Source organism: Amblyomma americanum, chromosome 3 (assembly GCF_052857255.1).
Source record: "Amblyomma americanum isolate KBUSLIRL-KWMA chromosome 3, ASM5285725v1, whole genome shotgun sequence".
Classification (NCBI taxonomy): domain Eukaryota; kingdom Metazoa; phylum Arthropoda; class Arachnida; order Ixodida; family Ixodidae; genus Amblyomma; species Amblyomma americanum.
This window is the reverse complement of record NC_135499.1, coordinates 133,179,284-133,206,196: the sequence shown is the minus strand read 5'-3', so window position 1 is coordinate 133,206,196 and position 26,913 is coordinate 133,179,284. Positions and strand designations below refer to the sequence as shown.

The 26,913-nt window shown below is 48.7% G+C and overlaps 1 protein-coding gene across 1 annotated transcript; it reads right to left on the bottom strand.

Annotated features, from left to right (window-relative positions):
• Positions 1-18,648: 18,648 nt before the first annotated feature.
• Positions 18,649-23,757, bottom strand: LOC144124131 (uncharacterized). The gene is made up of 4 exons (XM_077656793.1): positions 23,317-23,757; positions 21,073-21,282; positions 18,703-19,203; positions 18,649-18,652 (listed from the first exon to the last, which is right to left on the bottom strand). Exons 1-4 carry the CDS (start codon positions 23,607-23,609, stop codon positions 18,649-18,651), a joined length of 1,008 nt encoding a protein of 335 aa, XP_077512919.1. The 5' UTR covers positions 23,610-23,757.
• Between the last annotated feature and the right edge of the window lie 3,156 nt (positions 23,758-26,913).

Sequence of the window (26,913 nt, the reverse complement as noted above, 5' to 3'; positions counted from 1 at the left end):
AACATTCGCACGTACGTCTATGCGGACGACACTGCATTTTTCACTGCAGCAGCTAACATTCAATCTCTCTATGTGCGCCTGCAATCGTACCTGAATTTGCTTGAAAGTTGGTAGTGTGACTTACGTCTCACCTTAAATGTGAACAAATGCGCTATACTTGTTTTTCAAATGAAAGATCCTGTTCATCTGTCTCTAAGTTAACAGCGACAAAATACTCCTCAAGTTAAGTCATTAAAATATCTTTGTGTGATTTATGATGAGAGCCTCACATGGCGCTCTCACATTGACCATGTTGCAGCGAAAGCGGCTCGTGCTGTGGGCAGGGCATGTTGCGTAGATCAAGTAATCCCCGGTCTGGAATGCGGAGAGATGCACTTTTGCTCATTTATGTTTTTTATGTCCAACCAATTTCAGAATTTGGATCTGTGCTGTTTTCTGGTACGGCTGCTTGCAAAATTCCCCCGCTCGTTCTTTCGGAGCGGGAAGCGCTTCGGTTGTGCCTTTATCTTGAAGCCCGTATTCCTCCTTTGTTATCTAGATCTCAATTCCTAACTGTTCAGACGTGCCTAAGGATATATGATTCAGATTTACACCGCTCCTTGTCTGTTTTTTGTTGCCAGCCGACTTCCTTTCTTGGAGTCCACTGGCCTAGATTTCATACCCCGCAGGTAGTTATGGTACAAAATTTGCTCAAACTTTAAATGTTCTTTTGCATAACATACTTCCGACACAAAACAGTGGGTACTCTGTACAAATTGTCTGTGATGACATTTTCCTGAATAACGCTAAACATTTACCACCCCGCATTATAAATGAATTATTAGAAGACCATCTACAAAGCCTACCTGTTAGCATAACGATAGCTACTGACGCCTCCCAATGTGAACAAAAAGCAGGGGTGGGAATATATTGCCCACTTGTAGATTGGGCTTTTTCTGTGCGGCTTCCCGACTACACCCATTTTCCACGCGGAGTTTCTGGCGGTGGTGCTTGCTCTTCGCAAACTAGAGCCAGCTTTCTCTTCAGTGGCTGTCATTACAGAGTCTTTCTTTGTGTTCGTCCCTTGCTTCGGCTGTAGACTCGTCAATCCTAAAAACCTTCCCCTCATTACTCCCTCCGCATTCGAGCCTTGTTCACATGATATGGGTGCCAGGTCATAGCGGTGTGACAGCCAATGAAGTTGCGGACTACCTGGAAAAGGCGTCCCTCTATGGCCCTGTGCTACCTATCGTTCCGGCTACAGCGTACATTACAGCAGCGAGGTTCCGGAGACAGAATGACAACTGGATCTCTTTTAAGATCTGATGATTACCTACACCAGAGGTATTCGTGGAGCAGGCAATAATTCCATTCACGGCAGGTTGAGGTATCTCTATCAAGGCTCTGCCGGGCTCTGCCAGTGCTGCCGGGTACCCACCACTGATACAATGGCTACAAGCTTTGCCCTGGCCTAGTGCTCGGCTAGTAAGGGCTGAAATGCTTGAAAAATGGGTCTTTGATCCCACCTTGAGCAATAGCAAATTACCTTGTGCCAAGGCGCTCTTTGGCCATTTACGCCCTTGGGCCACGAAAATCCATAATCATCATCATCTTCCTTCCTTAGCATTCATTTTATTTTCGTCCAGGAAATATTTACCTGAAAAACTCACTGTGCCCCCCAATTCTTGGCCAATCCCCTTATGTGGGCATGTGCCATAGTATGAGGGCAACAACGACGACAACAACAACAACAACAACAACAACAACAACAACAACGACGACGACGACGACGACGACGACAACGTCCTCACATAAACCTGCGAACCACCAGGCCCGGAAATCGCTCTCAGCAGTTTATAAAAGGCACGACATGAAGGAAGCTGCACCGATAGGCATTTTATGATTGTTGTGGATATTTTTGAAAATTCATTACTGACACCATCGTATAGCGTCAGTAACAAAGCTGTTACGCTCCCGGCATCAGCAGCTTACCGCGGGTGAGTCAGTAGCCACTTGTGGTGTCAAGACTTGCCCAGCAGGCGACAGGTCGTCTGTGATCTTGAAGGGCTCCTCCTGGGAGTGCATCGGAGAGGCTTTCGCCGCAGAGGCTCCGTTCTGATGCACCAGGTCCTGAAACTGCACTCAGTGGTTCAGGAAAGGCGCGACGTGAAAGAAACGACACAGAGATAGAGCGAAAGCTGTTAAGCGGCAACTCGATGAACACTTCCTCGTTGTATACGTGTGGAGCGCCCAGCACCGCGCTACGACGAGGGTCGAAAAGGGGCATGCGTCTCAATGCTCTTAGTGCTGGCTCGCTGCCCCTCTCGAGCTGACAATGTCAAGCCGTTAACAAAATAAGTTCGAGAGCTGAAAGGATTCCAAGAAAATCTGGGGGAACCTGCAAGAGCTTGAATCCGTGAAGGAGAGAGTCACCGAGAGCCCCGCGGTCATCAGATTGGTGTAACCTGGCTCTCTTCCGAAACGCCACTGCGATGTAGCCCGAGCGCCGAATATCTGCCGGGGACAGATCGAAGCGTCTCGCGCCACACGCATGCGCAGACCGGTTCAGGCTGACGCAAGTGTCCATCGAGTTGGCGCTTTAGAGCTTTGGTTTAGCCATTAAGCGCCGCTGCATTCTACAAAAATTATTGTGGGACTGTAAAAATGAAACAGAAATGTGCCTGCCCGTACAGTGGTATCTACAGTGTCAGCCTTAAGACCTTAATTACTGAGTGAATTAATTTAGCCTAGTATATTTCAATTCAATGGCCGCCCTGGCAAGAGGCAAAATGGCAAGATGGAAATCCCCCTCCCCGTTTAGGGGTCAGGAAGAAAGGAATGCTGTGCGACATGGCAGAGAGAAAAAGTATCAGGGTGGGAAAGTGGGATTAACCTAGATGATTAAACCAAGACTAATAACTTTTGCTGATTATTATACTAATCTGGTGCAAATATTTTTTTTCGATATTCTGGACATTCTTCAAATCTCATTATTAGTAGTAGCACAAGGCATGATTAAAGAGTATTGCAGTGCTCTCCGCCTTGGTAGTAAAGCCTACCCCGACGCTCAAAGTGGTCTCTTTGTTCAGGAGGCTTACATCCTTCAACACATATAACTCAACACTATTGTCACACCTGCACTCCATGTCCCAGCTACCCAGCCTCTTATGCCAACCTCTCCCACTGTCTCTCCTCCTGGCCGATTGCTGTGCAATTTGTTTTTTTTTCAACCCCCTTCCGCTCTGTCGGGACGTAGCTGGACTGGCTTGGAGCTGGAGGTGAAGACGAACAGCGCCTGCTCGTGTAGCAGGCCGTCACCGTCTTAGGCGCCTGAGTGTAGTGCCCGAATAACTCCCAAACTACTGCTATTAAAATTCATTACTGCAAGTATTGTAAATGTCCGCAATAATGCTTTTACGCTCTCGACATACAGCATACCGAAGCACCGCCGCAGCTCACCGTGGGTGAGTCAGTAGCCACTTGTGGTGACACGACTTGCCCAACAGGCGACAGGTCGTCGGTGATCTTGGAGGGCTCCTCCTGGGCGCTCGTCGGAGAGGCCACCGGCGCAGCATCTTCATTCTGACGAGCCAGGTCCTGAAATAAATGCACTTATTGGTTCAGGAAAGGCGTTAGAGCTTTGGTGTAGCCAAATAGCGCTGCATTCTACCGTGTAGTCTCGAGCCGCCTCCTAAATACCGAAATATACGGGAGACACCCCCCCCCCCCCGGAAGCCGGGCATGTTCCGACAGGAACCTCGCAACAGTGACCTGGCCGCTCGACTCCTTGACGGGGCTGCGCCGCCCAACCTTGGCGAAGTGTTATGGTATCTTCGACTCGTCGCTTTACATCGCTCTAGAGTGCTCTGAGGGGCGACCGCACATTCGACTGGTCGAAACCGGCCGCTCTGACTACATTCGGCTGGTTCTTTCTGAGCGCTCGCCTCCAGCTCAGAGCGCTCCGAGAAAAAAGTCGGAGCGGCTCCGAGATGAGTCCACGTGACAGAGCCACTTCCGCCATTTCGCGAAAGCGGTGCGAGGTCTCGGCGTCCCCTCTGCGTAGACAGAAGCAAGTGCAGGCTTTTGACGCAGTAGTAATGTCCTTGCTGCGCTGCGTTTTTAGGGTGCCGCGATGTGTGAGGCAAAATGTCCAAGAGGCGCCGGATAACTACGCTAGGAACGCGGTCTGTGTTGCGAAAGCAACACAACAGTGATTCCAGCAGCAGCTCAGACTAGGATGACAGTGCTATCCACAAGGCGATGTTCGAAAAATGAGCGTCTCGTGGGACGGAAAGACGGGGCAGCGATCGATACAGGCTAAGCGTCGACCGCGACACAAACTGTATGCGACCACGTGCGGCTAAATGTAATCAAGGGACCTTACGTGCGCTACTGTTGACATATCAGCAGCGCTGCAGCGTAGTAGTTCCGGAAGTTTCGCCCCCCGTCTGCCTCATGCGCTTCCGCTCTCAAACCTCGCTGACCTTTCGGGTTGACTAGTGGAGTGTGAGAAAGCTTATCGTCGTAGAAAAGCAGCCTGGAAAAGCCTTTCCTATAATCAGAGCCCAGCTAATTGGATAAATTATAAGTTCTCTGCATGTTTCAAAAGAACTGTTAAAAAGGCAAAGGAGGATTATAATCAAAATTTAAACACGTATCTCTCAAAACCCCAGAATAAGAAGGCTCTCTATAGATTCATGGCGCAGAATAACAGCTCTCCGGCCTCCAATCGCATAAGGTCAATGGTAATGTCTCCGCAGGAGGCTAAGCAAAACCTTGAACGCATCGCGCTGGGGCTGGCCTTACGTTTCCAGGTACAGAAAGCAGAACCTTTGCACACTCTCACCCCCAGCTCGGACTATCCTGAGGTCGACGTGTCGGAGCTCCTGCAAATGGTTTCCTCGATGCACTCTGCTGCTCCGGGATCTGACGGGATTACTGTGGGCATGTTAAAGATTTTAGCGCACGACTTTCCAACCCACCTTCTAGATATTGTAAATGCGTCATTGGAAACCTCTTGGATTCCTCACAGTTGGAAAATTGCGAAAATAATTTTACTTTTAAAAAATGCAGACAATGGATTTCAATTGGACAATATTCGGCCGATTGCTTTAACCTCAAATTTAGTAAAGCTAATAGAAAGAGTAGTACACAGTCGCCTCACAAAGCATGTTCATCATATTAACGGCCTCAGCCCCGCACAGATTGGCTTTCGTCTCAATTGTTCCATATGGTCCGCGCATGTGGATCTCGAGAGCCGAATACGACTCTCAATGCGCCAGAGAGAAGTTTCGGCCTTGGTGACGCTTGACGTTGCGAAGGCCTATGACAGCGTGGAGCACACAGTCCTCATTAACAAGCTTGCTCAACTACAACCACCGCATTATCTCTACGCCTGGATTTGTGAATTTCTAAAAGATAGATTTTTCTTCTGTACAGACGGATCTTTTTGTTCTAATACCTATGGTCAATCAAGAGGTGTGCCGCAAGGCTCTATTCTTTCTCCGCTGCTTTTCAACATATTAATTCGGGACATCCCCATTCATCCTAAAGTTACAGTTTATGTATACGCAGATGATATAGCTTTTTTCGCATCAGCAAAGGATATTCATGTGCTCTACGGGTATTTGCAGGCATATATGAATGCTCTTGAAGTCTGGTTGGACCAAATCAATTTATCACTTAAGGTCAGCAAATGTGGCGTGCTGGTTATTTCCACCCGACGCTCCTATGTACATCTCGCTAGCCTACCGCTCCACTCCAATTCCGCAGGTGGAGTCGGTTAAATACCTAGGTGTTACTTATGACCAAAATTTGGACTGGCGACACCATATTAAGAATAATGTTATTAAAGGGGAACGTGCACTGGGCCGTTTGACCCGAGTTAGCAATAAAAAGTTTGGCAAGCGTCGTGACACGCTACTGTTGCTCTATAAGGCTTATATGAGACCGATTCTGGAATTTGGTTGCCCCTTGTTCTCTGGTAGCGCGAACTACAAGCTGCAGCCATTAGCCTTACAGGAAAGGCGTGCCCTACGGCTATGCCTCGGGCTCCCAAAATCAGCTTCCAACGCTGTCCTTTATCTGGAAGCCCGTATCCCCAACCTCTATTCCCGCTTCCAACTTCTAACAGTGCGTACTTTCCTCAAGTCTTTTGACCCGGCCCCAGGCGTTAGTATTCCAATTTTTTATCCCAACCACACCTTTGACTAATCACTGGCCACGTTATCAGCTTCCGCAAGCTAGGTTCACGCAGAATCTGTTAGCTCCGCTTCAGGTTGATCTGATCTCCTTGCAACGAGTTGCTGACACGCAGGCTCATCCCGTCTTCTATTACGACTTTATTTTCCCGTCCCATGCGAAGCATATGCCCGCACATACCCTAAATGGTCTTCTTTCTGAACACCTACAGAATTTTCCACAACATACTGTTCTCTCCACTGATGTCTCCGGCAGCTGTGAGAAGGCGGCGATTGGCATATATTCACAGGATCTAGCTTGGAGCTACTCCGTTCGTATCCCTGAGTATACTCCTATATTCTTCGCAGAGTTTTTGGCCATTGGTTTGGCTCTTCTTAAAAATTCCCAGACATGTCGCACGGGTTCTTATTCTTACAGACTGCCTTTCAGTTATTGTCTCTTCAAAATTCGGAAAAATCTTTCTTGACTCGTTCACTTAGGTTTTTTGTTCCGAGCACAGTGCGCGAGATCCGTTTGGTCTGGGTACCTGGGCATTCAGGCGTCTATTTTAACGAGGTGGCTGATTTATTGGCAAGGTCAGCTCTCAGCGCACCTGTAATATATCCCGTCCCTCACCTCATCCTGTTAGCAGCTTCACGTTTCCAGCGGTTCCAACATATTTCAGCCACTTTGAGTGATCCGTTGCTCAATACCGTGGACTTTCAACACCTAAAGTACCCATGGAATATCCGGTGGTGTAAGTCAAGGCTTTGTGAAGTGTCCATGACGCTCCTGCGATGTAGAATCCCTCACTTAAACTTGTACTTATGCAGGTGCGGGTTCGCTGCGACAAACCTTTGTGTATCATGTGGGCAAGTTGAATCAATCGATCATTTTCTCCTCTCTTGCCGGCGGTTCGCGGTTCAGAGAAAGCAATATCTGGAGGTTCCTCTTTCGAGACTAGGACTGCCTCTGTCTCTTACAGTTCTTCTATCGTTCGGTGCGAGTGCCAAGGGATTCCCGTTAAGCAGTGTATGTGGCTACCTTCACGATTACATAAGTGCAACTAATCAATTATCTTGTTAGCTATATACAAAATTCTTTCGCATGTCCAAAAAAGGCTAGATTGATTCTATTCCGGATGACTCATACCTCTTGAATTCATTTTATTTTTTCAATTTTTTTTAACTTGATTCAGTCTTCTGACGTTTCCTTCCCCGCGCAAATGCTTCATTGGCATTCTACTCTATACCTTGGCCAATCCCCCCCACGTGGGTATGTGCCATATTACTTGAGGAGAAGAAGAAGAAGAAGAAGAGCAGCTCCCACTCTGCCAGATCCTAACCGGATCGCGGGAGCGACCAGTCGAAGGTACCATTAGAAAGGCGGGCTCGTCCCGCCGACAGGCAGTCCGCATTAGGGCGATCCAGTCTCTCGGGTGCCCCCCGCGGAACCGAGCGTCCGAACGTCCTTCACACGCGACCCTGCTACGACCACCTCGCCGTCACCTCTGCTCAGCTCCACCGGAAGGTGAGAACTCTTTTCGCATTGTATATACCTGAACTATCTGTTCGCACGCATCTGCTTTCTATAGTTTGTTGTTATGTGTCTGTATATTGCAACAGCGCCTGTACCTTTTTAAGGTTGCCTTTATTTTTGTATCCATGTATTTATTCTAGTATATATTCCGAGCTAATTAATTGTCCTTGCCAAGTTATCCTAAACTTGTCAAATTTGTTGATTTTGGTTTTATGTGGCCGTGTAACACTCTTCGTAGTATTTCCGTTTCTGCTGTAAACTTTTCCTTCTTGTATAAACACCCAGCTGTTTTATGTGTACAAGCCAAAGTTTTGCGAGTTCCTTCTTTCGGTCCTCCGGACGCACAGGTCTACCGGCCTGATGAAATTTATGTGCCACAGGGATCCGTTGTGGAAAGGCAGGTAACCGATGAGGGGATCCGCGCCTAACCTGTCCAAAGCGGAAGTTTTTGACATGCAGCGTCTGCCGTTAAGACCTTAATTTCAAAATGAACTCATTTAATTTAACATAATACAAATAATTCAATTCAATTAATGGCCGCCATGACGGGTGGCAAAGTGGCAAGAACTAAATCCCTCTCCACGTTTAGCGGCCAGGAGGGAAGGGGATGTCGTGCGACAGGACAGAGACAGGGAAGGTTAGCACAACTTAAATAGCGGAATCAGACCTAACAGCTTTCGCTGATTACTGTGCTATTCCGACTGTCACAAAATTCGGCGCCATTTGGAAAGCCGCCGCGGCGCGAAAGGAATTACGCCCACGCGTGCCGTATACGGTTCGAGAAACGTTGAGAAAACCACTCATTGCCGACATAGAGAGAGCACGTAACCTCGAGCGTGACGCCCTGTCGAATTCCCTCGCCCACGGCGGCGCCGGGGGAAAGAAGCGACTCGAGATCTCTGGTAGCCAGTCTCCACGCCTGGCCAATGGCGAAGCGCACCCGGCGGCAGGGTGAGAGCAGTTGTAAAGTTTATACTGTGTGTATACGTGCGCGCCTGCCTTGGCACGAAGAAACGAAGACACGGCGTGCCCTGACTGTCAGCCGGTTCCGTAGGTTAAGCTTGGGAGAAGCGCACCCGATCGACTCCCGGGGCCTGCGAGGGAGCGCGCGCCAGTCTGTGGGACAGCCCATCTTGACCATCCGGTCGCTGGATTGTCACATTACTTGGTGAACAAATTGTTTTCTGTTTTAAAGCGAAAGCTTTTCTACACCAGCCAGCGAGCCCTTTCGGCTCGTCGCGCCGTATGTCATTAGCGTGGCCCACAAACGACCTTGAGCCGCAGTTGCCTAGCAATACTTCAGCCGCGCTCCGACAGATGGCGCCGCCGTCGACGCAGCTCGCTCCGCCAGATGTTCTCCGCTGGGGTAGAGGGAGACGAGGTGTCACCTCGCGGGGGGGTATATATATAAATATATATATATATATACATGCGCTTCGTCTCGGTGTAATGTAGTCGTTATAGAGAGCGCGAAGGAGACGGAACAACGACACAACGAAGCGAGGTAGAGACAACGCGCTCAAGAGACGCCAGAAGAGCGCGCCGCACGACTCGAGAAGCGTTGTAAAAAAGATGCGGCTAAAAGCAGTCGTGTCACGTGCTGGAGTGACTCCAACTGCGGAAGAGGCCGGTTTGAGTTCTCGGGAGGGTCGGAATGAGACGCTGCCTAGACGACGTGCCGAGGAAACGAAGCTTTCGCAATTCCAGTAGGGTTAACCAGAGCTAAACCGCAGCCAATTTTTGTTTCTCTCTCTCGTGTAATAGTGCACTTTAGGTGCAAGATCTCTCTTGTGTACTAATCTCTGTAGTGTTTCTTTGCACGTGTTGTATTGTTTTGTTGATCAGTTTGTATTTGTTCTTACGACTGATAGGAAATTCATCTGCATCGAATATATGCTATATGAAATTTTGTTTGGGAACCTTTGGCTCCGACTCATTTTCTGGATTTCGACTTGCGAAAGCCCGGCATCAAACGACCGCCCCCTTTGACACTTAATAGGTTGTTCTTGGCTGAGCTTGTGACGATGAGTCGAAGGGCATCTTCTTAAAGAGACCGGAAAAGCTACCCCCACAAGCTTTACTGGTGACTGGGAGCGCAGGCGACAAATGACGCACAGGTGACACCAGTGCAAAGTCTCTTTTTATGCAATAGCTCTGAAGGTTTTTCAAAGCTTATTAGTAGTAGCAGCACGCGCCATCATCATAAAGTACTACTATGCTCTCCGCCTTGATCATAAACTTTGCCTTGACCCTCACATTGGTATTTCTGGACTGGAGGCTCACATACTTTGACAGATACAGCTCTACACCCTTGTGACACCTGCGCGACTTCATCTGTACAAATTCCGTCGCGATCCTCGATGTGAAAACTGTCCTGCTCCTTATGCCAACCTCTCCCTTTATACTCCTGGCTTGTAGCTGGAGACGAACAGCGCCTGCTCGTGTAGTAGGCCATCAAGTCTCAGGCGCCTGAGAGTAGCGCCCGAATAAGTCCCATAGTACCACTACTAAAATTCATTACTGCCAGTATAGTAAATGTACGTCACAATGATGTTACGCTCTCGGCATGCAGGATACCGAAGCACCGCCGCAGCTCACCGTGGGTGAGTCAGTAGCCACTTGTGGTGACACGACTTGCTCCGCAGGCGAGAGGTTGTCGGTGATCTTGGAGGACTCCTGAGTGCTCATCAGAGAGGCCACCGCTTCAAGAACTCTGTTCTGAGGCTCCGACTTCAGCACAGCCAAAGTGGTGGCCCCCGAAGTGGTGGCTGCCGAAGGGCACGTGCTGACGCTGGCCAGCGCTCCAGCCTCAGCGTCCGGCGCCTCTGCCGGCTTGCTTAGCTCACACCTCTCACCGTAATCCGGTGGATGCTGCTTCTGACCCGACGACATCGGCGACGGTGGTGAACATGGTGACAGTGGCGTGGAACACGGTAGCATCCCTTCGGCGGCCGAGGGCTTGCTGGTCGCATCGCTTGGCGAGACCATGGTGGCAGCGGCATTGTGCGCTGGCAACGGGTGTTTTACGGCCGCGCCCGGACGGCCTACGCCTGCGCGGCTGCCCTTGGAGCTGTTCCGCTTGTAGGAAGAGCGCCTGCCGCCGCCGGCGCTCTGCGTGTGCGGGTCGAGCGACTTGCCACTGCTGATCTCCGGCGCCGGTGCTGGTGCCACGTCATGCACGGGGGCTGCAGCTCCTAGCAACAGTACATAAGACGAGAAGGCTCCCATGTAGCACTAAAGGCGGGTTCACACTGGCGTGTCGCGGAAGTCGCGCGACAGGTGTAAATCAATCTGCTACGCTCCCTCCCCGCTTTCCTAGCGCTTCGAAAACCTTAACTAATTGCCCGAATTCGGTCGTGCCACGTCTTAGACTATCCGTTGTGAACCCGTTTTAGGTGTCCTATGAGGTCCGTGCCACTGGGTTTCGGGTGAGCGCAGCCCATATGTCGGGCGAACGTCGGTTTTAAAGTCGGTTAACCCTTGGAATACCGATATGGGGCCGATGCGACTTCAATAGGGGCAAGCCAGATGCCACCTTGCCATGAGCACCAACTTGAACAAAGGGAGGGAAGAAAGCCTTAGCCCACTGGCCGCTGCCGCCCCCTGTTCAAGTTAGTGCTTTCAAGAATAACATCTTCCCTGCTCTCTATCTACCGCAACTTCCTTTCAGAGACGTCACGCCGCATATGAGACCTCGGAGCCGTGCGGCGCCCTGCGGTGCTTACCAGTCGCGTCATGGGGACTCGTGACCACGTTGGAGACGGCCGAATGCGCACGGGAGGCTGACCGCGATAGCGACCGCCTCCTCCGTGATGTCTCTGGACGACCCTTAGTAGTCGTCACTGGTAGCCCCTGTGCCGGGCCGCTAGACCTAGTCGTCTCGCTCGTGGAGGGTGCCGCGGCCTCCTTGTCCGCGATTTTCTCGCTAGGCTGCATGGGAGGCGGCAGCAGCAAGGCAGCCTTTGGCGAGCGAGGATGGGACACCAGCAGGCTCGATTCGATCGGTCTCGGAAGAGCGCTGGCTGCAATAGAACAGTGCGGCTTCTTGGGCGTGTCGCACGAGACTGAGCCCGAGACTGCGCGGTGCTGTGCACGTGCCAGATCTTCTTCTTCCTTCTCTCTTTCTTTTCTTCCTCCTCCTCTTCTCTCGGTTGCTCCCCGGATTTGGACGCTCGTACATACGTTAATCCTCCCCAAGGGTCGAAATCCTTCGGGAGTCCCTCACATGAGCAATGGAAGGGGTTGCTGTCCAGTTCGGCCCTCGACGACGAGAGGAAACTGGTCGTCGTTGCCCCAGCGGCAGTATCCTCCAGTGCAGTCTTGAACGCAGTTCACCACTCACGCTACATCATCTAAATATTTGTACAAATAAAGTTATTACCACCACCTTCCTCTACTGCAGCTCTTTCTACTTTCACTCCTTCCTTCCTCCCTTCCCTCTCGGCGCAGCTGAGTCGTCCACCGAGAAGTGACACATATTTGTGCGCAATTTCCTTTCCTCAAAACCTACTTTGCAATTTTTATTGTACGCGGCTGTATTGATCGCCACATGCCCTAACACTCGAACTAACCAAAGAAAGAGACGTTGTATAACACCGGGGTCGTCAGAGGAGCAGAGACACCGAATACCGATAGCATGTTTCTTTTTTCTTTCTAATGATGCTTAAAACTGGCATGCATAGGTCCCCACGTAGTATTCGCCAATGACTATATATGGTGGACTAAAGAGGATTCTGAGTGTCTGTTCACTTTAGGAACCCGATGATCGCATTCAGAGCATTCCTAGAAACTTGGAATTATTGTTCAGTGCGGCCGATTTTCCTATTAGATTGAATTAAACGTAACGGCTCCCTCCTTTTTTAATAACTGTCCTGCGAAAGCAGGAGACGATCTACTCGTGGAATGCCTTTCAGCATGTCCTGTGGCAGCTGTCTTCCGAGAAGACAGAGCCATGTTAAATGTTGCACGTACTAAGGCGAAAGTCTTTCTTGGCTCTTGAGTGAGCGCAAGAAACGTGTACCAGAAGTGTCTGCTCCACCTGTTAATCAAACGAATTGAAAGAAATGAAAGAAAAAAAAAATAATGAAAAATAATTATTGGGAAATAAAAAATAAAAATTAAAAGATAAAATGAAAAAGCGAAAAATACAAGAAGAATAAAAACAAAGAAAATAAAAAAATGAACAATGGAAGGATAAACAGAGGACAGGGAAAGGCTTTCGCATTTCCGTTCATAAGCAGACCTAAGTGCAAATGAATATTATTATTTCTCAACTGTCTTCCGGTGTAAACTTATTTTATACGCCTTGCATAAGCGTTACGTATTCACCCAGAACAAAATCTTCGTCCCGGGCAGGCTGGATACATTATTTCTGATGCAATCCTAATGATTTATAAGTAATTTTTACAGCGTTTCCTTTAAGCTTTCCAACCTTCTTTTGTGCATAGGTTTGCCGTCCTTTTCGCCCACATTTTCGTTTATGGGAGCTCTCTCCAGTTCCTAAAAAGACCTCGTTGCAAGCCTCAATGGCTACCGTGACGTCATTTTGCTCGTAATGAGAATTGAGCGCCTCATGAGTTGCGTAACAAATACCGCACTTCTTCAGGCTGGAGTAATGCCGCCAACATGTCTGGCAATGTCTTCCACGGGGAATGAGGTTGAAATGTGGGTGCGCATTTGCCAGGCCTAAAGATATAAGCTTAGTTCCATAGTAGTTTTGTAGCGATAGCTACATTACGGTAGCATTTCGAGCCTTCAGCGTGGCTGCGCCGCCACGCTGTCACGTAGTTGGTCACGTGGTGTGGAGCAGCTGTCGGTGGCGCGGCGCCGTGGCTGATCAAGTGGTTCGTCACGTGGTTGGTCACGTGACCAAGTTCCACTCAGCCAGCTGTAGCTATCGCGTCACTCCAGGTTTAACCAGAGCTAAACCACCGCCATTTTTTTGACGTGTTTAAATAAAGGGTTAGAACAACGATTAGATGCGATCGGTGATGAGTACTTCTTGAAAAAAACTTGATAGTGATGAAAACACACGGCAGTGATGTCCCCTTGTGGGCATCCTCAGCGAAGGCAAAGAAGGCGTCTATCTGTGTGAGAGAGAGAGAGAGACGTTTAATGCATAGGATGGTTGGGTGGGCACTCATTCCTGGAGCCCATTGGCTTTTTCCGCCGCTCTTGACCGGTTCACCAGCGAAAGCTGGTCTTGTGAATGTGAGCTGAACAGCGCCGCCTCCCAGTCCTCAGTTGTATGTGTCAAATTTTCAGCAATGATGAGGGTCTGTTTCTCGGTCTGCGCGAGCTTGTGACAACCAGTTGGAACCAGAGAACATGAATGAAGTTCAGTTTTTACAAACGGAACATAAATTCATGCACGTGAACGTAAACACCCTTACGCGCAAGTCTGAAGCCTGTAGGTTTTGCGCAACTTAGAAATGTGTGCTGAAATCAGCTATGTATACAGTGTTCAGCAATAAATATTTGTTTTCTCCAGTTCATCTGTGCTCATATAGGCCTCATATACGATGGACCAGTCTCCCTTCTACAACGAACAGTATTCATATTATTATTTGTTGCGGTCTCGGTTTCCGAGCGACAGGAACTGAACAGCTAAAATACACGAATATGCAGGAGTAAAAGGCGCCAGAAAATGTGCAAGCGTGTAGTTTAGAAAAACTGCACGATAAGACTTCTCTACTTACCCATATGGCCAAATCATGAACCGCAGAACAGTCAGTTCTAGACAGGGGCCTGGTTCATCCGTGACACGAAAATTGGACCTCCGTCTTTAACAAAGTCCCTATCGCAAATATACAGAATAAGCCGCTATGCTGGTGAAGCTCATCCATGCGAGCGAGGCATCTCCGCACGAGCGCGCTGCGCTCACCGTCAGCGTGTCTAGAGTGATGAGGACATCGCAACGTCACGTGTGTGCTCTCCGCGCTCTTGTTCGGGCATAAATAAAGCACTTTTGCTACTACGGTTGCCGTGGCGGCTGGTCCTCCTTTCCTCGTGGTCCACGCGAGACAACACATCCATTTTTCTCCTCTTGGCTGCCTGGCACCAGAGAGGGTCCGCTCAAACTTCGAAAGCGTAATGAGCTCGAAGATCGCAAGCCACCCAGTGGTTCATCATCATCATCAGTCTGACTACACCCACTGCAGGCCAAAGGCCTCTCCCATGTCTCTCCAATTAACCCTGTCCTTTGCCAGCTGCGTCCACCCTATGCCTTCGATGTTCCTAATCTCGTCCGCCCACCTAACCTTCTGCCGCCCCCTGCTACGCTTGCCTTCTCTTGGAATTTACTCCGTTACCCTTAAGGACCAGGGTGTCCCTCATAGCCGCAGTCGCTTTGGGACGTTAAACCCCCATGAACCAAACTAAACCTTAAGGACCAGCGGTTATCTTGCCTTCGCATTAGTGCTCTGCAGAAGCCCATTTCTTCCTCTTGATTTCGACTAGGGTGTCATTAACACGCGTTTCCTCCGCGACCCGCTCTGTCCGCTTCCGCGCTCTTGGGTGAAGAAGCATTCAAAGACGACGCAACTTGCGGATCGAAAGCTCAACTTAAAGTTTTTTTCGCCTTTTAAACAAAAATATCTCCAACAGAACTTCAGAAATGAAAGTCAATAAACTGGCATACTAAACCCACCATCGTTTGTATTCTAACTTAGTCCACTTCAGGATGAAATAAACAGGCGTTTATTCTTCAAAACGCAACTTTTCTGAAATTTAAGTATTTTTTTACTTCGACATGATCAGTTTGATCAGCTGTTTTTTTGTAATAGGCACCTAGGGAAGCAAGACGGCTATTTCCACTATTTCCTAATTTTCGAGACGAAGTCAATATTTTAAATAGTGACAAAATAGGATCGTTTTCACATTTTATTTAAATTCCAATGAATATTTAACAATAGAAAATACATGACCCGAATCATATTGAAAGATAAGACTCTGTGCAAATGCCATTAAAAAATTTGTGCAAGTGTTTTCTAATCATTTCAATTCTTTATCAATTACTGAGCGGTGCATGGTTTCGCACCTTTCCGAAACGTTCCAACTGCGCTTACCCCAGGACTAAATTTCTTTCGGCAAAAATATTTTAGACTTACATTACGCACATTGCGATAAGATTCTATGAATCTTTTTTAAACAAATCGGCGATCGTCGAGCGCAACTTCTGGGACGTTTCGAGTGGACGGACCCAGTCCAAAGAATCACCGGAAGGAGTCGTTTTTATTCCTTTAAATGATGTAAAATTTCAGAAGATGCAAACAGACTACGTAACAGGCTGCTCGCCCACACCGGGAAGAATCTTCCAGCTCCGAATTCGTTCCTGGACTCGCACGCTGCAGCAAAAGGAAAGACAAAAGGAGAGAGAACTCTTAGTGACGCACTGCCTCTGGTGTCACTTCGAAGTTTGTACTCTACGTGGACCTAGTGTTTGTGAGGGCCGGCCCCTTAAGAGTCGGTCCAATCATACCTCCCTGCGCCTCTTTTCGAGGCAATAGAAGTCTTTCACCATCACCGCCACCATTAATCACTGCAGTTAAACCAGTCTCGTGCCAAGCGCTGCTGAATGCTTACAGCAGAACACAGACGCAATAGCGTATAGTGGGTTCATTCCCATATATGCAGAACGTCATTCTTTAATTCATAGATCCCTGAGAGTCTTCATCCCCTTCCTTGCGAGGTAGTGCAGCAGTTAAGCGATTCGCCATTGCTGTGCGATGGCCGGTGCTCTGAAAGGCGGGCCTTGTGCGGATCGCGTTGCTTTTCCCGAACGACCAATCATTAATTTAACTGTCCTGCCACGGTGGGCAGTTGGCTCACTATCCGATGAACAGGTTGTGATGACGCCGCAAGGTCACCTGACCTAGGTGGCCCACCTGCCTCATGGGTTGTCCTCTGGGGACCACATGCCAATATCCATGCTCGTGATTTTTCGCTCACAACGCCGACACCGGATTTTCTGGATAACGGGGTGATTAAAGCTGTCGCGTTAAATGTTCAGTAAATCGGAGATGCGCTCAAGTCTTAGAATAGGGACGCAGTACGTGTCTTTGATGAATGTTTCGAAAGCAGGGCCCACTCCGAAGCCGCTCAGCATAATCCGACGCTTCTGCGTAGAAAGGACACTTCAGAGCCGCCACGCGGTCCATTCGTGAGGGGACATCCATAATTCTCATGCATGGCATCCAATATTGGGCGACACGGCAAAGTTCAGCCACCCTTATGCCTGATCTCGGAAGCTCATGAGCACAGGTCGTGTCCGCCTCATGTATTCAGATGTGGCGTAAGTTTATTAATGCAATAGCATTAAAACTGTTACACCAAAACCCGCCGTTGCCCAATGTTTCGATATTCACTGTATGGTCGAGGGAGGTCACGGAACCTTAAGGGAGGTCACGGAACCTTAAGAAGTCGTCACAACCTGCCCGACAGGTTCGGAGCAGCCTAGTTTCAAGACTGCAATCTAGACTGAGAAGTGACATATGCAAATGCCAGCACTGTCACAGCATAGCGGATACCTGCTACTCCAGCTAGCAGTACGAATATGGCACTTGATGGAGCGACAACTGCAAAAAAGAACTTACGCAAGCAGACACAGAAGTAGCAACTGAAAATGCGACATTAGTGAAATCATATGCTATAGCACTCTCTTACAGTGACTTTAGTGTCCCTATAGGGTTTCCCTGTCGTCAACAGAAGTAAACATTAATCTTCCTATGCTTATGGCACATAGTCATGCATCAGTGCTGCGCCTTCTGACCGCTGCAGCCATAACTCCATGAGTTATAGTGCCGTAGCACAGCGACACTGGTGACACTGCTAACGCTCCACTGTTCTTTCTCGCACATTACATGTAGAAAATATGGTATCGCATATGGTACAAGGTGTTTACATCCCAAAGCGACATGGGCTACGGGGGACGCCGTAGTGGAGGGCTCCTGACAAAATATGTCTACGAATATTCTATTTGTATTCGGACAGCTGCAGCCATAACTCAATGAGTTATAGTGCCGTACCACAGCGACACTGGTGACACTGCTAGCGCTCCACTGTTCTTGCTCGCACATTACATGTAGCAAAAATGGTATCGCATATGGTACAAGACGTTTACAGCCCAAAACGACATGGGCTACGGGGGACGCCGTAGTGGAGGGCTCCTGACAAAATATGTCTACGAATATTCTATTTGTATTCTGTTATCAGCTATGCTATTCGCATTGGACCCGGTGATGAAAAAGTACCCTACTAAGAGGGCGTATCACAAATTTGCATGGTCGAGGATAAGTAACGATGTGTTAAAACAACGTTTAATAAGCTTACGTCTCTCTGATGGATTATAGAGATCAACAATTTACACCAGATCACAGCTGTGGTATCTACCAGTAATTATTTGTGTTGTTAGCCACCTCCTGATTGTGCCGCTTGAAATCACAGTACCGCCTAGGTTTGTTTTTCTTTCGTATACAGACAATTGATTTCAAGGTTCGGTCTTACAGCAGTAAAGCAGCAAGTTTGGCCAGTTGGTTAGGTCTCATGTATAGAAGAACGTTACTGCGCTACAAGACGCGCTGCGTCAACTTCTTGTAGCGTAGTAACGTTCTTTCAGTCATTAGTCCATCACATCGTGCGGGTAGAATCAATCATTTCTTCCCGGTTCAAATATCGCGTACACTGCCAGCGCACTGGCCAGCTGCAGTTGCTCTAAATATCTGAAAAACGCACAGTAGTCTATAAAGACTTCGAGTTGCTGACCTTGGAAGGGCGTGCCCAGCCTTCGCTCTCTACTGTGAGAAATGCACTGCGGAGTCGTAGATGCGCGCCTGCCGCATGGTGCTGTTGGACGCCCTCGCGGCCGAGGCGATCGCCACTGACAGCCCCGTGTCGCCGGGAAGCGAAATAGGCTGTCGTGCTTCGAGAGCTCCTCCTACTTCGCTGTCGTAGCTACCTCGGTCGGGGGCCCGTGAAGCGTCCGCGGTATCCGGCTGATTTAACAGCCTGGCCGCATCAGGCTTGGCTTCATCAGTCGGACTCTCAGCTGAACTCTCACTCGAGCTGTCTGTCGACTCGTCGGACGAACTGTCCGTCAAGCTAACCGAGCTGGTCTGGTCGCTGACTTCGGCGCTCGAAGCCTTAGATGAAGAATCGTCTGACGCGGGGCCCGCAGTGGTGTTCTGGTCTTTCGACTCCGTTCCGGCGGTTGGGGCGGAGCTGTTGTCGTCGGACGTTTCAGGTTCCAACTCGTCTCCCGGCGAGATGGGCAGCCAGGTGAAGTGAGATGGTGACTGTCGCGGCGGACGGGACCTCATGGTGGGAGTAAAGAAGGGCGGCCTCCTCCCCGTCCACGTGATGCCAGTGCTCGACGAGTCACCTCCTCCGCCCCGCCAAGACGGACGGTACTCGATGTCAAACTTGAAACCGGACTCTCCGGCAGCCGGGGACTTGGTCTCAAACTGAAGCCCTCGATCTGAAGACCTGTCGCGTTTCCCTTCCTTGAACCTGCATAAAAACATGAGACCTGCCTAATCTGAGCTGAGATGAATTGATAGAAATGAGGCAACTTGCGGTTAGTGAATTTCTTAAATGCGTTAGCATTAACCGGCTCATGCGTGGCGTTAACAGAAGGTGTTAACAGAAAGTGTGCACACTTACCGAGCTTTTCGAGTTACTCGGTAATAACTGGTGTAAACTCGGCTATTTCGGGGGAACGCTGCGCAAGATGCAGCGAGTAGGAGAAAGCTCGGGTAAGTTCGGAGGAGCGTCGCACCAGTATTGGTCGCACAATACTTATGGGTGGCTGTGATAGAAACAGCCACCTGGAAGTGCAATGGTGCATCACTTAACCACTGCGCCACGGCGCTGTTAGTAGTATGAGGACTCGCCGCCGTCTTTCAATGTCAAGTTTATGAGAACGACGAATTCTGCATATATGGACATTAATTAAACTACGGAGCTCCGAATGGTGAGTGGTTTTGTGACCAACGCGAACTATGTTACACAAAGGCACAAACCACAAATGCACCAACAGAAACAGCAATAGTGCAAAATGTTCTCGCATTCATAGCACGTGAGTCGACTTGAGTGCCCCTGGTAGTTTTTTTTTCTAAAGCAGCCATTGAGGCCATTGCAGTGAAAGGAAAATGCAGTGCTTCAGAAGGTAGTAGGAAGAGCGCACGTACACCTTGCCGTTAACTCTAAAGTCAGATACAAATCAAGTCTGCAGTGAACGCCAAACAGAATTACTCAGTGACAAAAGTAGTCCACTGTTAAAGCTTTTCTTGTGACATAAACAAGAAGCTAACCAATAGAAGAAATTATAAGCTCCAGAATTTAGTGCCTCTCGACTGCTCGATATAGTCAGTATCAAAACCTGGAGGGGACACAGGATACGATACGATAGCGTTAATGAGTTAGCACCCTCATATGAGGAATAGGTAATTCTCAGCTTTACATCGATAGGTCCCGGGGATTCTCTCACACCACTCCTTCCACGAAGGAGTAGTGGTTAAGGGACGCGCCACTGCCCTACAATGGCAGGACCTGCCACCGGTGGGGCTTGTGCGACCAAGGTAGAGCTTCCAAAGGAACCTCTCGCGATCGATCTCTAATTTAACAGCCACCTGCCACGGTGGACAGTTTACTCACAATCTTGTGGTCAGGTTGCAATGACGTCACAAGGTCACATGACCTTGGTGGCCCATCTAGGTTCCTTCTCCGGCGGGTGGCCACCTGGGCCACTCTACGCCACCCTAATTTTTGCTCACAACGCCGACGAAAGATTTGCTGGGCAATGAGGCCTTTAACGCTATCACGTTAAAAAAATATTTCTTTTACTATTGTGATTGGTCGGCGGAGTAATACAAGACGGTGCGAAGGATGGCCAGTGGTTACCAACTGCCATTTTAACGCGATAGCGTTTAAGGCCCCGTTGTCCTGAAAATCCGGAGTCGGTGTTGTCGGCGTCGGCGTTGTGAGCTAAAAATCACGGGCCCAACACTGGCAGGTGGAGCCCAGAGAGCAACCTAGGAAGCACGTGGGCCACCTAGGTCACGTGACCTTGCAGCGTCATCACAACCTGGCCACCGGATAGTGAGAAAACTGCCCACCGTGGCAAGCGGCAGTTAAATTAATGATTGGTCGCTCGGGAAGAGTAACCTGAGTCGCACAAGACCCACCGCTGGGAGCACATTACTTTTTCCTTTTGTTCATCTGCATTGTTGACCACAGCGGCGAATAAGAAAGAAATTATGTAACTACGTGTTTTCAGACTCATTATATGTGGGTTGAGGTATACTAAATACGCAGAACAAAAAAAAAACAAGGCAACAACTACACTTGCGGAAAGACGGAAACTGCATCAGTGTATACCGCATTAGCATGGTGATGCTGAGCGCGCTAGCGGAGAGCAGGCAGACGATGGCCAGCCCCATGACCCAGTACATGGCCTCTCGCCGGCCAATTCTTTTCGATGTCGACCTACGCCGCTGTAGAGATGAGCGTGACGTCGTCGCCCTGGAACCTACGCCAGCATCGTCGCCACGACTCGCCGATCCCGAACTGGTGCTGCCCGGGCGTCGCCTGAGATATACGCGTTTACCGCATGCAGCGTGACGCTTTTTTGAGACCAATAATAATGATGATGCTTAGGATGATAATATAGCAATGATAATAGTATGTACATCGACCCAGCGCGCCCGCCGCGCTCCTATTGTGGTCTCTTCAAGAAACACATCAAGCAAGTAAAAGCAGAGGGGAGAAGGCAAGCGCGCTGCATCATTTCTCTATTTCCCTGTCATTGCACATAACCCGCCAGCGTAATCCAAGTGCAGTTAGCGAGATATACATTGCTTCTTTATACACTGATAAGGCTCTTTTACACTGATATGATAAGTTCTCTTTGCATATATTTTGGTTCCAGAACTTGCAGCAATATTTGATTATCACGAAAAGAAAGGCGGATTAACTGTCTCACTAAGAATAGACACTCAAATCGCACCACGAGGGAAAGGCTGAAGACGCTGGTAGAAGGGTAGAAAGGGAGTGACCGTAGTAAAGGGCGTCGGATTAATGAACCGCCTGGGTTGTTTTTTTTTTTTGACGTGCGCTAGAATCCCAAATCACAGAGGAAGGCAAGAAACCTTGAAGGGCAGCTGTTCAATTAATATTGCGTTAAAGGGCTGATCGTAGCGGCGACCTGAACATGAATGCTGCAGGCCTTCAGGCTATTGGAGCTTTTGCAGATTCAAAAATGCAGGTAGAGAACCCAAAATGCTCGAGCAGAAAATGCGTCGTGGGATATCTATTTTATTAGCAATGAAAACATTTCATGAGGTAAATAGGACGATGGCTGGAAATTTTCGGACACAATTTGATTTAAGTATGCTATAACTCTTCAAATCATATTCGCGACTCATGTCACATTACTCAAGGAATTAAGTTATTACGTGGTGAGTAGACCATACTTAATTTTGTATGGTTGTACGTTTCAAGGATCATTAACTCGTGTGTATAAATAGTTCAAAAGTCCAACGTCTTCATAAAGGTTTGCTAAGCTCTCAAAAACGTAGTTTTAGTTTTGAAGTTCTTGATTCGGTGTAAAAGGTGTAACGAACTCTCGTATGTGAATTTATGCGGGAGAAACGCCTGATTGATTTATTCATTGATTAGCTAATTAATTAAAATTCGCCGCAATAATCTTTCACATACCACGACGTAAGCTGCATAAATTTAGGCATTCCTTCAGCGTCACTTCGAATTTTTTAGCTTTAACCTTTACTCATTCGATGCAGGCACAGCTCCACATCATCTTATCACTGCCAGAGAAATTGTATATTAATGGAGGCCCCGCGTTCCATAATGCGCAGAGCGAGTCGTAAACTTTTTTTTTTGCGCAATTTCGCAATATCTGCCAAATGGCCACTTTCGGTTTTCGAGGAACTCTTTAGAACCTTGGCGAGGGTTAATGTAGGTCATGGTGAACTAGGTCGCCAAAGCGCTGCTATAGTGCTTGGAATATACTCCAGGCACTGTGTATACATTTGTTATAACGAGTGGAGTAATCGTGAAGCTATTCCGGCAGCTCGTCTGTATCGTGCAACTATGTTGTTTTGTTACCTTTTCTCTTTCACTGGGTGTTCTTTACTTCCTTCATAGTCACTGTCACAGTGTCTCAACAACTTCGGTTCGCCACCCGGGCCTAATTAATTATCTTTTATGACTATGATTGCTCACGAAGGAGTGCGAAGACGCGTGGCTGATTCTGCGCAGACTGTTTTCGACGAAATGTAAGGGACTTATCTACATAGTTTCGACTAATGTTTATATACAGCGTGACTGGCTGCCAACGTCATTGTTATCCGACGACCGTCAAGTGTAAGTGTGGCTACCGCGCAGCCACCGACATCGCTTATTTTTCCTTGCGGGCACAAGTTTGCTCAACCATCAGCACCAGTACGTGGAAATATGCACGGAAGGGATCCAGTACACCGCATAGAAGCTTCTGAAAAGTTTATGCGCGGGCCCTTTCTCATGTCTTCTCCACCAGCGCGTAAAGGGCTTGCATGCATGCTACAGCAGCGAGTACTCGGCGCAGCAAAAAGGTTAGAAGCATACCCTGCAAATGCGGCCGGCCATCCATCGTCCGGAAGCAGAGGGCCATAGCCATAGCCCGGTGCCACCGTGTACGCCCCTGGGTCCACGTCCTCAGCCGGTGCCTGCGGGTTCCAGCCCGAGGGCGATGCAACAGCCGGGTACGCGGGTGCTGCCGGCACTAAGTCATGGCTTCCGGGCAGTGCACCGTGGGCCGAGAGAGCGCCCTGTTCAACATCGGCCAGAGTGGCTCCCTCGCGGGGTTCTTCTATCATCCTTTCGTACGGGGAGTTCAGGCGGTCCGGTCGCAGTTGCATAGCAGGAGTCGTATGCGGAGCGGTAAACGGCCTGTCTCGAATGCACTGGTAGCGTGTTGACAGCGGGAGCGAGAAGCGTTTAGGGCTATCAGCAACGGAAGGATTCTGGGCTCGCGTGGTAGAGTGCGCTACAGAAAGATGACGACGATGCGGCACGCTTACGTGCGATCGAGGCACGTGAAACGCTCAGTCGAGCAATGGTTGGACCTTTGCTATATATAGTCGGTGTGAAATTGACGCTAGACGATTTTGCGGTACCCTCGGGAGATATGGACAAAAGAACCACGAGAGACCAGTGCGCTGAAGTGATGGTGTCTTGTGGTTCCTGTGGCCACATTTTCTGTGAGGCGGGTCGCGCTTTGAAGAATTGAAGAGTACTGAAGAATTCAATAAAGATATCTAGTGCCAGTATATTGCACTATTGCCTTGATGCCCGCCTCGTGGCATTCTATAGCGGGAACACTGGCTGGTTCCACCGCCGTGCGGGGGACATAGGAGCCAGCGAAATTGCAAATACCTATGTAAACCCAGTCAAATTCAGTTATATGTTCCCGAACTCGTACGATCCGCATTGCGCCTTCTGCTGTGATGTGGCTAATTTATTTCAAAGGCTGCTTTCTGGTTTTTTCGGTGATTATTCTTTTCCACATACAAATTTTCGGTTCTTATCGGTATAACTTATGGTGTCCTTGTGTGGTGAAAATTGCCGTACAATTTATATTAACCTTTATTTTATAAGTAGCCGCCCATGTAGTAGTATGCACAATTATAAATGACCGTCTGAAGAGCTCTTTGCAGAAAAAAGTCGTACAGTCGTAACAGGAAGCAAAAATGGTAAAAACGTAAGTGGAACTTTAGTTCTAAAAACTTCAGTGTCACATTCTAGTTGCACTCTGCGCTAAACGAGATAACCGCGCACCCTATGCTCTGAGCAGGGGCTGAAGCGTGGCTCCCGGAGCATGTACCCCAGCGGTACGGCGTAATTCTGGAGCACATCAGAGGCAGTAGGAGGCGGTACCCTCCGCCTCATCCTAAGCTAACAAAGAGGAGGCGGCACTTTGACGCCACTTTCAGGCAGGGTGCTTTCCGTGCCTATCAATGCTCAACAAAACTCATCCCACCGCTAATGAGAATAGATGTCCACATTGCGCGGTTAGGGCTACATTATCTCAACCCACGTGGTCCTGCCAACGTAACCCGGCGGTGCCTTCACACCAGAGCCCCACATTGGAGAAGCGGGAGGCGGCCTTGTCCAGTACTGTCCTGGAGGACCGGCTCGCCTTTACTGAACGAGCCTGTGCGGCAACTGTCTCCATGGGGGCCCTGGGCTAGACGAAAGATGCCTAGAGCGACTTACCTCCCATAAAGGAGCCTTTGCGAATAAAGTTTATTCTTCTTCTGATTATAACAACGGGCTCTAAGGCAGAAATTGATAAATCTTCCTCTCTCTCTCACTCCTGTCATTCTGTTCAAACATGGTGTCATGCAGTGGCTTCCATTCGCAATTGCTGATTTCTGAAGAAGAATAATACCACATTGCCATTATATAAACAGAGCATTGTCCAAGAGTCCGGCGATGCTGAAGTGACGCACAAAAAGGAAGCGTTGGGACATTAAAAGCTTTTGTAGTTTGTGAAGCAGATGAGTAATTCAACGCAGTCGGTTTGCTTAGAGAAAGATAAACATTAGAGAACATTAGTCATAATTTAGAGAAAACGACTGGTTCGGTACAGCAGCTGGCCTCCGATCTGTCCACTGTTCAAGGAATATTTCATGCGTATAAAATTGTTCATTGACTTCATCAGTTCAGTGCTGTTTATGAGATCCGCGTATGTTCTTGTCATTGATTATTGCCCCAATTCAAGCATAAACTGGATGACTATATGAAAAAGGTTTGCTGAACGAAATAAGGGTAGGCTGGCAAAGACAGTAATTAAGTTTGCTTCTGTTGTTTTGCAACTGATGCTGGCATGAACGAAAATATGTAACGATGGAGCTAGGAAGCACTTAGGGGAGAGGGGGAATATCCTGCTCGAAATGCGCTCAAGAAGACCCATGATGCTGAGTTCCGTCCTAACTTTGGTGATGTAACGTTGTAGAAATGTCAGTGCCAACCTTCGTTTCCATTTGCGGTTTTCAGGTCATCAGTCGAAATGAAAGGACACCGTGTCGCCGCCGGCTGTTAGGCAGTGACAAAACCCACAACGAAGGTATTGTGACTCACGACGTTGCAGCTGAACTGAAACTGAAACAGGCGTTCTATCTACATGTTCTGATACGACGGTTAACTGGCACGGATATCCCTGTGTGGAGCGAGTCGACAAAAGAAGAGAGAGCAAGCTTCCCAGGCACGGTTATTCGAATACTGTTTTTTCATCATCGCCTTGTGTGTAGTGAATTTAGTAATAAAACGCCTCCTGAGTTCTCTACAGTTTTGCCGTAATCTTACCAGCTTGCAAGGGTGGTCGAACGGGATAGTTGGTAACCCATGCTTGGAAAAAACAGCGCAAACTTAAGACATGTACTGCGGAAGATAAAACGACGCAGCGCTATCTCGTCCTATCTTTCGGAATCCATGTCTTAAAGGGGTCATGACATGGTCTTTCTTCATATTGCAGTTTTGGCCTTCAGTATCTAATCCAAGAGCTTATGATTCAATTTTCGAAATTTGACTGCCCTGGACGCGCTGTATATTCCAAAAAATGCGATCGAAATTGCGATCGGGAGACTGCTCCAACCGGCAGTGACCGCCATATTGAACGCTCTCGTGACGTCATTAGAGCATGCACGGAGCTACGTCCTCTGCTCTCGTTGCTGCAATATGCGCAGCGAGGTATCATTCCCCCCTGTACTTTCGCGTGCGATCGAAGTAGCAGTCGTCCCCCATATATAGTGACTGGTGCCGCAAAAGCGATAATTACAGTAACGCAGTTTTTCTTCGGTATAGGTAGGGTCCGGTCACCCTATAGGCCGATGCGACGGCGATCGAGGTGGGTGGGCTGGTCGGTATGCGAATGCCGTCTCTGACGTACTGGTCTGTCACAAGAGACCGACGACGACGCCAGCACGAACAACAAGCGCCTATCGTATTAATGTTAAGAGTAATCTTAGTGGGAACCAGAAAAGTGGTAGGGGACAAGTTGGTATGACATTCTACAACGTAAGAATTTTAAAACTTATTGGACCTCATGCTAGCCACGGCGACATACGCGATGTGCGTGCACCAGCGAAGATGTGCTTTCAGCCAATGCCTGCGCATAGAACCGATCGGCGAGGCCAGCGACACGTGCAGCAAACGCCGCAC

Excerpts from the sequence above, each read along its gene's own strand:
- LOC144124131 (XM_077656793.1), bottom strand. The coding sequence starts at position 23,609 with ATGCAACTGCGACCGGACCGCCTGAACTCCCCGTACGAAAGGATGATA. Across the intron at positions 21,283-23,316 it reads TGGCCGGCCGCATTTGCAGG|GCGACGCCCGGGCAGCACCA; the intron begins GTATGCTTCTAA and ends CGTATATCTCAG. Across the intron at positions 19,204-21,072 it reads AGCATCACCATGCTAATGCG|GTTCAAGGAAGGGAAACGCG; the intron begins GTATACACTGAT and ends GTTTTTATGCAG.